This window comes from Lithobates pipiens, unplaced genomic scaffold (genome assembly GCF_037356315.1).
Source record: "Lithobates pipiens isolate NorthernLeopardFrog02 unplaced genomic scaffold, aLitPip1_a1.2 Scaffold_18, whole genome shotgun sequence".
In the NCBI taxonomy this organism is placed as follows: Eukaryota; Metazoa; Chordata; class Amphibia; order Anura; family Ranidae; genus Lithobates; species Lithobates pipiens.
This window is the reverse complement of record NW_027507758.1, coordinates 141297927-141311055: the sequence shown is the minus strand read 5'-3', so window position 1 is coordinate 141311055 and position 13129 is coordinate 141297927. Positions and strand designations below refer to the sequence as shown.

Genomic DNA, 13129 nt, shown 5'->3' with positions numbered 1-13129 from the left:
GAGGGCACGACCCACCCTCTCCCCTTCACCAAAGTAATATTGGCGTTGAAATATTCGCCTATTCTCGGCCCTTTTCATGAGTGTCATTTTATATACCTGTTGACTATCTAACCAATCCTTCTGCTTATCAGGCATTGGATCTTCTATATACCCTCTCTCTGCTTGGGAGACTCCGTTTCTTAAGTTCCTTTTCTGTTCCCTAGTCCTCCGCCGTATATCTATAGAAGCTGGTCGGCAAGTGCTTAAAGTGATACTAAACACACAGTTTAAATTTGCATGGTCTTTTCTATTTCTATGTGTGTATGATGGCACTGCAATCATTTTAATAAAAAAAAAAAAAAAAAAAAAAAAAAAAAAAACTAAGTACCCTTTTCCTAATCGATATACAGCTGTCACATGACCCAGATCTTTTGAAGCCCGTCTGCAGGGAAGCATAAGCAGGATGAGCTTCTAGTCCTCTACTGCTGTTCACATGTGCAAAAGCCATACCTTAGAATAAGAGGGAGGTAAATCAAGATGTAATACCCCACCCCCATTGTGTTTAGCTGGTTAGTGGGCATGGAGGAGGAGGGAGGGAGTGGGCAGTCATTTACCACAGAGTATATGCCCACATAGGCTGTTCAGGAAGGATAGGGAGAAAATTCTCAGCATAGAAACTCACTGAAAATTGAGCATGTGCAGAGCTGCCACCACAGCTGCAAAATCCCTAGCTGAATTGCTGATCAATGAAGCCATTTGCATAGAAAACTAATTTCATAGTGACAGAGTATGAGTACAGCATACATTACACCATCTATTGATAGTTTTATATGATGTGGGTATAGTGACGCTTTAAATCACTGACTGGTTTACTTTAACCTCTACCTACAAACAGTCTTTAGTAACTAGTCATGCCCTTTCCGGAGGTATATTAGTCCAGTTACCAGCTGACACTGTGCGCAGCTGCTACCTGTCAGACTGGGCTGTCACTGACTGCTTTGGTCCGTAAATATTGGCAACCATATAGCTGAGATTTTCTCTATTTTCCATACTGATGAAATTATTAGTTTAGTTTAAACATCCATGGGTGCTCATTATTTTAGATTTAAAAACTCATTACTTAGAATGCAATATATTTATACCGTGCCCTGCATCATTCTCTTTGTGTACTATATTTGTTGATTTTGTTCACAAATTTAATGAAAGAGTAATATATAAATGAAAGAGTAATATATAAAAATATACTCAGTGAAATGATTGGCCTCGGGGTACACAGAAATAAACAAATCTTCCTACACAAGTTGTACCTGCTTATCTGCAGCCATCTCTCCTCTACATCCCTTCAAAATTTACATTTTACACAGCATTTTTGAGCTCTTGCAGGCAGAGGGCAGGGATCTGGTGTCACACACTGCAGAGAAGACAGCCAAGTGTAATCTGAGACCTGAGTGCAGGGAATGGATACACTCTCCTCTACACAGCACATAGGGAAACATGTACAGCTGAGGCTGTAAATCACAGGCTGTGTGATGAAGCTTCCCTATCCCCAAAATTCTGTGATGTGGGAATTACCTGTCAGAAGTGACTCATGCAGGTAACAGCGGGAAGATGCAGCAGACAGAAATCACATGCAATGCTTTGGATTGAGGCAGGTACACACTATTCTTTGTTCAGGGTTTACAACCACTCTATCCCCTGGACAACCCCCCACTGTAAATTAACATCCTCATGTACCAGGAAGCCCCTAATTAAAGTGCAAGTAAAGCCGCCTATCCTTTAGGGGGGCTTTACACAGAGTTACTGCGCTTTGGTTGCAGCACATTGTACCCTTGGTATTGGTGTGGGTTAGCTGCGCTTTGCCATAGCATTCTCTTATGTCCTGAGGATTTGGTGAATTTTCTGAAAGCACACCAAAAGTTTTGCATGCTGGACTTTTGGTGTGCTTTCAGAAAACGCACCAAAACTGCAGGACCTAGTAGAAGTCTATGCCTAAGCGCAGCTAAGCTCACCAAAATGCACTGCATGCGAGCTGCTGCCAAACCAAAGCAGGGCAGTGTGAAGCTGCCTTTACAAAGAAGCTGCCATCCAACCATCAAAATGGCTGGCATCATAACCGATCACATATGCAGCACAATGGCAACTGCAGATCCAACAGAGGGCAAGATGGCAGCTTCCTTGGTTGTAAAGAATAGGAGGACCTATTCTAACGCCTATGATGGAACAAGGAATAAAGCAATTTGACCTTATTCTCTGCTCCTTACCCATGCACTACTAGACAGAGCATTTAACCCTTACATTGGAGGGAGGGGAAGGGAGGGGAGGGAGGCGAAGCAAGGGGAGGGGAGGGTAGGGAGGCAAGGGGAGGGGAGGGAGGCAAGGGAAGGGAAGGGAGAGGGAAGGGAAGGGAGAGGGAAGGGGAGGCGAGGGAAGGGGAGGCGAGGGAAGGGGAGGCGAGGGAAGGGGAGGCGAGGGAAGGGGAGGCGAGGGAAGGGGAGGCGAGGGAAGGGGAGGCGAGGGAAGGGGAGGCGAGGGAAGGGGAGGCGAGGGAAGGGGAGGCGAGGGAAGGGGAGGCGAGGGAAGGGGAGGCGAGGGAAGGGGAGGCGAGGGAAGGGGAGGCGAGGGAAGGGGAGGCGAGGGAATGGGAGGCGAGGGAATGGGAGGGGAGGGAATGGGAGGGGAGGGAATGGGAGGGGAGGGAATGGGAGGGGAGGTGTACTGCAAGGGTAAAACATTTTTATTACATTTCTAATTCCTGGAACTGGGCTTTAATGTTAGCCAGGTGACAAACTTTACTGCTGCATGTTACAATTTTAGCAGCTTTTCTTTGCTCACAGCAACTTCCAGCTGTGAAAAGACAACAAAGACTGCATTTTCTATTTCTTGTTTTATTAAAAAAGAATAAAAAATACATAAAAATAAAAAAGCCATAGCTCAAGGTAACAAAAAAAACATTACCAATTGAAGGTCCTATATGTGCTTAGAAAATTGTATGCAATTCATTGTTATGGAAAGCAGTTAAAAAGCCATTGTTGAGTAAACCTGTGCATCCCAAAATAACGAAATCCGATCTAGTAAGAAAAATGTTTATTACCCTGGGACTTGAAAGGGTTAACAAGATGTGGGTGGTTATCAGTTTTACCAAATACTATTTTTAAGTTACCTCATCAACTCTTTCGAGGAGGGGTTCCAACCAATGCTCATTACACTCACAGTGGCTATCAAGGAAGGTGAGAACCTTGGACTGAGCTGCGTCTGCTCCTTTAACACGAGAACGCATAAGACCTGTTATAAAAGACAGCAAGACTATTAGCCCTGCTCACACGAAGAAAACCATAAAGAAAACTTTCGGAAAAAAAAAAAATCCAAAAAAAAAAAAAATCAGACTTTTAAGTAATACCAAGTGTTAGCACAAAACATAAAATTTACCCAAATTATGAGATCACCACAAGACAATCTGTATGGCTGGACCGAACAATGATCCTCACAACCTGAGGCTACCAGCAGTATGCAGCAGACAGATATCTAGGATTAAGTGGATTATTCAATATACTGTATGCTATATGTCTTGTCCTTACATCTAGCATATACAAACAACAGTGCTAGTAGCCAAGTACTTTTAGAACATATAGAGACAAGGAAAACCTAGCGTATATAAAAAACAAAACAAAAAAAAACACAACATACATTTTATTATAGCATTCAATATATGCCTAAAACACAAACTGAACAATAAATAAATGAATATAAATTCAAGTTATTTGTTTAGATCCAATAAACTCTACATGTATACTTAATGCAGTTTGATAGATTCTCTTCTTCAGAAGTACATGTGAACAATCTTTAAAAGAAAAAAACGTGCATATTAAAATTGCATTCTAATTGGAAGCACTCATGTCATTATAGGAGCATATATTTGTTAATACCAGCATGATTACACTAAGCATTTTCACAAGTACTTGTACAAATGCTCCGATACTAAAACTGAAACCTTTAGACTCGATTCACATACAGTAGATTAGATTACTGAAAGAATTGGAATGCCTGCTTTTACACGCACATGAACTTTAATGACATCCCAGTCTTAGTCCGTAGGGTTCAATATTGAGTTGGACCACCCTTTGAAGCTATAACAGCTTCAACTCTTCTGGGAAGGCTGTTCACAAGGTTTAGATGTTTGTCTATAGGAATGTTTGACCATTCTTCCAGAAGCGCACTTGTACACTGCTTTGTGCACTGATACAAATCATTTGGTGGAGGGGGAATTATAGTGCGAGGTTGTTTTTTAGGTGTTGGGCTTGGCCCCTTCGTTCCAGTGAAGGGAACTCTTAAGGCATCAGCATAGCAAGACATTTTGGACAATTTCATTTTTCCAACTTTGTGGGAACAGTTTGGGACTGTTTCAACATGATTGCTCACTAGTGCACAAAGCAGGGTCCATAAAGACATGGATGAGTGAGTTTGGGGTGGAGGAACTTGACTGGCCTGAGTCCTAACCTCAACCCGATCTAACACCTTTGGGACGAATTAGAGCCGAGACTGTGAATCAAACCTTCTCCTCCACATCAGTGCCTGACCTCACAAATGCGCTTCTATAAGAATGGTCAAACATTCCCATAGACACACTCCTAAACCTTGTGGACAGCCTTCCCAGAAGAGTTGAAGCTGTTCTAGCTGGAAAGGGTGGGCCAACTCAATACTGAACCCTACGTACTAGGACCAGGATGCCATTAAAAGTTCATGTGCATGTAAAGGCAGGCATCCCAAAACTTTTAGTAATATAGTGTATGTGTTGGCCAGTTTGCAATGCAATTTCAAAGGCCAGACTGGTGCACATATGTAAATAGGCTGTAAAAGCGCACATGAAAACTGAGGTCTCAGCAAGTGAATGTGTAGTGTTCCCATCAGTTTTCATGCATGTATGGTATGAACGAGCCCTTAAAAAAACCATCACATGACAAAAAAAGGCATCAGTAATGGTAAGTGGTATCGGCGAGTACTTCAGAAAAAGTATTGGTATTTACGCTTGGTCTTAAAAAACTGGTATCAGTTCATCCCTAGATAAACAATAAATTCACAGGAATCCTACAGATGTGTCGTCTCTTTCCCATTGGGGGGGATTGGGTAGGAGGTTCTCATAAGGTAAGGTGTATGCCAAAGGCATTAGAAAGACCTCCATGGTCACCCAAAATCTACAAGCAAGAAATATAGCGTACCTCATACTATACTGGAATCAATACAAAAAGAGTAAAGAATGTATATCTATAGGGTGTGTATAGATCAATGGTCTTCAAACTTTCTAAACAAAGCCATTTTGCCGTCTTTCAGACTTGAGAGGGGCCAGGAGGAGCAGAAAATGTCCTGGCGTCGGCAACAATACCCCCTCATTGGTGTCAGTGGGAGGAATAGTGTCCCATTGCTGGTGTGAGTGAGAGCAAGATAAGGGCAAGCAAAGGGCCGCATCCAGCCCCAGGGCATCAGTTTGGAGACCACTGGTATAGATGAAACATGATAAATTACCCAATTAGATGGACACATCAATTACAAGATAAAAAGGTACACCGTTATCCGTTTCAGAGTGGAGAACTACATTCTTTACTGTTTGTATTGAGTTCAGTATAGGATAATGTATTTTTTTTGTTTGTAGCTTTGGATGACCACTGAGGACTTTCAAACACTTTTTGCATATACCTTACCCAATTAGAACATCCTACCCCCCCCCACGGGAAAGCAATTACACACAGGATTCCAGTGAATCTATTGTTTTAGTACAATGAGAATTATGGAATTCAGCACGCTGGTATGAACAAATATTTAGGATATGCTTGTATTATGACATGAGTGCTTCCAATTAGAATGTGTTTATAATATACCTGCTATATATATATATATATATCTCTTTTAAAATCGTTCACATGTACTACTGAAGATCTATCGAAACGTGTTTTGACTTTTATTGATTATAATAAAACTTATGGTTTTTATTCATGAAGGGTTTTCCTTGTGAAAAGTTCCTCTAAACATCCCTGGCTACTACCACTCATTTGTATATGATATATAGGATTAGGCTACATTGTGGGTCTCTATTCCACAGGCACACCGAGGTCCCGGGGACCATCTCCGGCTAGGTTATTTAAGTGTCCTAATCTGTTTTTGACTGCTGCTGCAACATCATCTACATTCAGGTTGTATCAGATGGTACATTGATGGTACTTGTCCTTGAATTTGCAGTTTGGTAAAAAAGTGTGATCTACAGTGGTGAAAATGATTTGATCCCCTGCAGATTTTGTAAGTTTGCCCACTTACAAAGAAATGAAGGGTCTATAACTTATCATAGGTGTATTTTAAATGACAGAATATCAACCAAAAATCCAGAACACATGCTAAAAATTAAGTTGCCGTTCAGTGAGTTAAATAAGTATTTAATCCCGAAGCAAAACATGACTTCGTACTTGCTGGCAAGCACAGAGGTGAAGACATTTCTTGTAGTTGGTTACCAGGTTGCACACATCTCAGGAGGGATTTTGGTCCACTCTTCTTTACAGATCTTCTCTTAATCCTTAAAGTTTCTTGGCTGTCTATTGGAAACTTGAAGTTTCAGCTCCCACCATAAATTTTCTATAGGATTAGGGTCTGGAGACCACCTCTTTTGTTGGCTTGGTGGTATGTTTTGGGTCACTGTCGTGCTGGGAAGACCCACCCGTGACCTATCTTCAGTGTTCTGGCTGAGAGAAGGTTTTCATCCAAGATTTTACAAAACATGGCGCCGTTCATTGGCCCCTCAATGTGGCAAAGTCGGCCTGTGTACCTTTAGCAAAGAAACAGCCCCAAAGCATAATGTTTCCACCTCCATGCTTGATTGTAGGGATGGTGTTCTTTGTGGTCACAGTCAGCATTGTTTTTCCTCCAAACACGGCGAGTCAAGTTAATGCCAAAGAACTCAATTTTGGTCTCTTCTGACCACAGCACTTTCTCCCAATCCTTCTCTGAATCATTTAGATCAGGGACTATTGCCCTTCAACTGTTGCAGAACTACACCTCCCATGAGGCATTGTAAAACTAACATTCACACACATGACTAGGCATGATGGGAATTGTATTTCCTGAACAACTGGAGGGCCATAGTTTAGAGATCCCCGATTTAAAAGTTCATGACTGTACATGTGCCTTCTTGAGGATGGGGGATTCGCCGAGTTTGGAGGAAGAAAAATGCTGACTATGACCCCAAGAACACCATCCCTAAAGTCAAGCATGGAGGTGGAGACCTTATGCTTTGGGCGGTTTCTCTGTTAAAAAGGTACAAACCGAATTTGCCGGGACCAATGGATGGGCCCACATATTGTAAAATCTTGGATGAAAACCTTCTTCCCTCAGCCAGAACACTGAAGATGGGTCATGGATGGGTCTTTCAGCATGACAATGACCCAAACTATACCACCAAGGCAACAAAGGAGTGGTTCAAGAAGAAGCACAGCAAGGTCATGGAGTGGCCTAGCTAGTCTCCAGACGTTAATCCTATAGTAAATTTATGGAGGGAGCTGAACCTTGCAGTTGCCAAGCTGCAGCCAAGAAACCTTAAGGATTAAGAGAAGATCTGTAAAAAGTGGCCCAAAATCCCTCCTGAGATGTGTGCAAACCTGGCCATCAAATACAAGAAATGTCCTACCTCTGTGCTTGCAAGGGTTTCTCCACCAAGTACCAAGTCATGTTTTGCTTGGGGATCAAATACTTGTTTTACTTACTGAACTGCAACTCAATTTATAACATTTGTATCATGCGTTTCTTTCTGGATTTTTGGTTGATATTCTGTCTTTATCATTTAAAACACACCTATGATAAACATTATAGACCCTTCAATTTCTTCGTAATTGCACAAACTTACAAAATGTGCAGGGGATCAAAAAATTATTTTCCCCACTGTATAAACATGCAATGGGGACAAATGGGTAGCAGGAGGAAGGTCTGTGTTGGTAATTTCCCAGTTGAAGTGCTGATAAGGCTGGGATGGGGGTGGGAGACAGTGTTGTAGACACCACTGCTCTCTGTATGACATCAGCCACCAGGTACTCTCATAGCAACTAACTGCTCTAAGGGAAATTAGATTTTAAATAGTACACCAAGACCATAATAAAATAGATAATTGTGGAAAATAAAGAGAGAGCATTTTGGGAATTGGAATATAATTGTGCCGCTGCACACTGGCTCTGGGGAATCAGAATTGCTTCCAGAATATTTAATTACTGGGAGCTTTTCCAGTGTCTCGTTAGTACAAGTCTGGCTTCTGTGAAAGCATGAAGAATACAAATTCTAAATATCTTCTGAATAGTCCAACCTTGAGTTAAATAGGTCAATGCTGGAATAAATGTATTAATATAATCGACCACATTAGGAATTTAAATACTGCGGCCCATTAACAGGTCTTTGCTGTACATTTTTTAGGGTCCATGCACACTGTGTTTAAAGTGGTATTAAAGTGCTCTCTCCTCATTAGCTCACTAACTGACTGACATTAGCAGGAGCAAATGGATCCTGCTGCTGTCAATCATGCACATCGCTGGATCGAGAGGGAGCTCAGGTGAGTATTAGGGGGGCCACTGCACACAAGTTTTTTTTTTTTTTTTTTTTACCGTCATGCATAGAATGCATGCAGGTAAAAACCTTTGAGCCTTTAAAACCACGTTAAAAAAAATGATACCACTTAGGGAGTTTTGTATTTTTTTTTCCTTTAGAAGCAGCTCAATGTTATCCTATGTCTCCATGCACATTAGGACGTTTAGATGCATATTTTAAGCTCAGCTTTTAGTGGCCGGAAAAAAACCTTCCTGGATCACGTATTTGAAAGGGGCTATCAGGCAGAAAAAATTGTTAACGCACCTAAATGCGGCGTGTAGAAACGTTTGCATTTTCAAGTGTACATTGAAAAATGAGCAGAGGGTAATGTTTTGGGGGGAAAAAACGCTTGTAAAAAGCAAATGCCCATGAACTCACTAAACTTTTGTGCAATATGAGCTACTACGAGCCTTTTTTATGCTACTTTTTCTGCCAAAGGTTCTGGCATTTTTTTCAGCTCCTAGTGTGCATGAACCTTTAAGGGCTCCTTCACACAGGCGGACTCCACCAGCAGATCTGTCTACTCGGCAGGGAATCTGTCCGCTGATCCCCACTGAGCTGGTGGATGACAGGTCCGTGTCCACTCTGCTTATGCAGAGCAGACACAGCCGCTTTCCGCCTCTGTGGATGGTCAAATGTAAATGAACCCCCTGTTCATTTACATCCCATGGTCTTCTGATCTAATCCGCCAGACGGATGGGGAACGGATCCTACAATCTGTTTTTAGCAGATAGGATTGGATGTCACAGGGTGTAAACACACACTTGTCCATTTACATCCGCTGCTCCATAGAGGGCAATAAATGGTCCGACTGGGTCTGCCTAAAAAACAGAGGGGGTAGACCCAATAGGTCCAGCCATGTGAAAGGGGCCTGCCGCCTTTCTGATATCTGATGTGGCCACCATATTTCTGCCATCATATGTGAGGAAAAGTATAATGCAATTTCTTTGGCATTGGTCAATAAACACTACTTAGCATAGCTCAGTGCAAGCATGGCTTAGGAATGATCTTAAAGTGATTGTTACTTTATATAACTGATCAGGTATAACGTCATCTTTACTAAATAATATAGATATTTATTTGTCCCCACAGGCAGCCAAAAAAAAAAAAGGCAATACGATAAGGTGGGGGTTAGCTTTACTGAACAAAAATTCAAAGTCCTGCAGAATGACCTGACCATGTGCTTGCACACATTAGCTCTGCTTCCCACTTGTGCGTGGCTGTGAGGCCTGGGTGTTTCCCACAAAATAAAGATGCTTGCACCTTCTTAAAAAAGTTTCCACAGGGAAATCACATGGTACTTTCGACTATGCAATTTCCCTGCAGTTCCCAAACCTGCAAGGGCGCTGTGGGTTGAGATGCGTGGAGGTGCCATTAAGGCCCATTTCACACCAGCAGACTGACCAATCAGACCACACATTGTTTTCTATGGGGAGGTGGATGTAAACTGATGTGTCTATTTACACACGCATGCATCCAATCCGATCTAGTCCGCCAAAAACAGATGGATTAGGATCCCCCTCTGTCTAGTAAATTGAATTGGAGGACAGTCAGATGGAAACAGACAGGCGGTCCGTTCCCATCCGACTGCCCCATAGAGATCAGCGGGGCTCATCCGCCTACTCAGCGTGGATCAGTGAACAGATCCCCCCCCCACTGAGCAGGCAGATACACTACACAGAGTCCACCCCATGTGAGAGGGGCCCAAGAATAAATGGCAGCAGCGTGATTTGGTTAAGGGTGCAGGAACCGGTGCGTTTCCTGCATCTGCAACTATCCGCTCACATGCAGGCAAGTGTGAACCTAGGCTTACTGTAAACAAGCTGTTCCTGACCACCATTACAGGGTACGGTTTGGAGATGGGTGACCTGCTCTGCACTAAGCTGAATGAGCAAAAGTGTCTCCTAGGATCAAATTTTAAAGGAGCACATGATGGTGTACTCAGTCAGGAGGCTGCAGACTATCGCTGAAAACATTATCATCTGTAGGTTACTTATACTAGAATTTTTTTCAGAGGCTCCTAGGAGTAGTATAAATAAGGAGTACAAAGTTCAGACTTAACCCACGTATGAACACTTTCTTTATACCTAGCAAACTGCACGGGAAGAGACATATCTTGGTTGTAAAATTATTACTATTACTGCAGTCATTTTGCAACAGACAAAAAAAAAAAAAAAGCAGCTTTAAAAACATGCTTAAAGCCACATTTTTCAAACATGCTCAGACGCGTCAAAGTGTGTCAAGCATTTGGGCGTTAACTAATTTCATTGGTCAGAATATACATTTTTCCTAGCCATTCAAATGAATAAATGCTCCTAGGGTTTAGATGCATCAGGCGTATTTGCTGACCAAACGCTCCTCTCCTGAGCATGATTTTGGTGCGTTCAAATTTTTCTTTTCGCCTTACAGGTCCCGGTCTCTAAACACCTGTAAATGCCTATTCATGCATGGACACACAAGCCAATGTACAGGGGCGTTTAGGGGCAGAAAAAAAAAAAGGGGGGTCAAATGCCTGTAAAACGCGCATCTGACAGCTGCAGTGCGCATGTGGCCATACAGGTTGATAAGAGATGCAGAGTTCTGTTATTTTTTGGAAATTGAATAATTAAGTCTGTTAAAAAGTAACAGAACAGGCTATTACTTCACAAGCTGAAGAATTTTAAACCATCATTAATAAAGTGCCAAATATTCTTATGGTCTGCGCCCTCACGATGCAGAAAAGTCATAGAAGTGTCAGCTTTATTGCAGCTATTGCCAGTGGGGAGGTGGGCATTAAAATGCCAGAGCTATCGTTAGGTAAACTTGGCACTGCCTCAGACCAAGTTGTCCTAGTTTAAAAGTTTATCATCTCGGCAGCTTTACACACACCGCATACATGCTTACCTTGGCTGTTCCAGATTACAACAAGTAACTGTTCTGTTACTTGCTGTAACTACATTTCCAAGGTTGACATGAAGTCTTATCACGTTGGAAGCTATGTTGGCACTTTACATATGAGTCATTACTCATAAAAAGCCATTGCCATGCCCAAGTCACTTGAAAAGGGAGAAGTATGTGAGAAGTTTCCAGGTGCCATTTGTTGATAAAGGGTTCAATGACAGAATAAATAAACGTAATTGTTGCAATTAAAAACTTTAAACCACCTACTCCATCATGGAGTTTTAGAATAATGAACGTAAAGCAATGCCATTAAGTAAGCCTCAGCAACCAGACACCAGCATTCATTAGCTTTGTGTACTTAGGCTAATGTAATGTAATTTCTTTCAATTAAAGAGGAAGTAAACTGCCATACCTGACTTTTACCTGTAGGTAAGCCTATAATAAAGGCTTACCTATAGGTAGTATAAATCTCCTAAACGTGCACAGTTTAGGAGATATTTACATTACATGCTGCCAGTGACATCACTGGCGCATGCGCTCTAAAGGAATCGCCACCCATGCTGTTCCCTCCGAGGCCTGTGCCGTGAACAGTGGCTTCCGCACGTGCAAGATGGAAGCAGCTGCAACGCTGACATTGCGGTGCTGCAACAGCTTCGTTTTAAGGCATGTTTCACATAATGTGCTAGTATGCAATGCATACTAGAACATTACGACTTTACCTTGTAGAGAGAAAAAAATAAATAAAAAGGCAAGCAGTATACAACCGCTTTAAAATAAATAAAACCTGGTTCCCACTTTTCTTTAAGATTTTCGCTCACATTTCATAGAAATATTTACCAATTGGGAATGGCTGTGAGTTAAATATATAAAACTGCAAATTTAAAAAAGGAGAGATCACATGAAAACAAAAATGTAAAAAAGGGTCAATTCAGCCAAAAAATTATATATTTAGGTATACAGTAGATGGTACTCAAGGAAAGACCTAGATCAAAGAGGTCACCCGTATTCTTGGTCATTTGAGTATGTGCAACTGCAGGGCGGGTAATGTCCTGGCTGCTGCTGACCAGGTAGCAGTGGGCAGAAGTCACAACTTTTTTCCTGGTTCGGTCTTAACCCAAGTTCAGACCAAAATTGTGCTCATCCTTACGTACCAACAGAATCAAGCATAAAAAAAAAGTATTTGGTGGGTAAACGCTTCAGCATTTTCCAACAACTGAAACACCAGTTCTGTGAGGAATCGCACCGCATTCCTGTGCACATCAAATGCAATCTCTGTGCGGTGCAAATTTGAGTCATACATTTTGTATGGCTAAAACGGCATTGCATCTGCCCCAAAATGGTGCAGGGCCCTTTTTTTCTGCACATGGCACTTCTGGCAATCACACTGCGTTTTGCGAGCAGTTTCAGGGTGTTTTCAATCTAACAATGACACCCCCGCAGCAGATTGCATGGATGCCATGCAATTGCATGTGGTGCGGGAAACGCACAGAATTCGCTGTTTCCCACATGGCAGTGTGAATCAGGGCTGAATCACACAAAGATTCATAGATCCTGGCCTCTGTAACTGCAGCATCTTGCCTGAAAACTAGAGAACAAGAAGCTGTCCAAACAAAGCTTTAATTCTCAGAACTAGCAGAAAGCATACAGCAGAAAAGTAGTTTGA

General features: G+C 42.1%; 1 protein-coding gene across 2 annotated transcripts in view; it reads right to left on the bottom strand.

Annotated features, from left to right (window-relative positions):
• GALNT2 (polypeptide N-acetylgalactosaminyltransferase 2) overlaps window positions 1-13129 on the bottom strand; it is a 192033-nt gene that overhangs the window by 95446 nt on the left and 83458 nt on the right. For both annotated transcript variants that reach the window (XM_077486200.1, XM_077486201.1), the window contains one exon: window positions 3140-3261. In XM_077486200.1, coding sequence (XP_077342326.1) covers window positions 3140-3261 — 122 coding nt within the window. The remainder of the gene's footprint in view (window positions 1-3139; window positions 3262-13129) is intronic.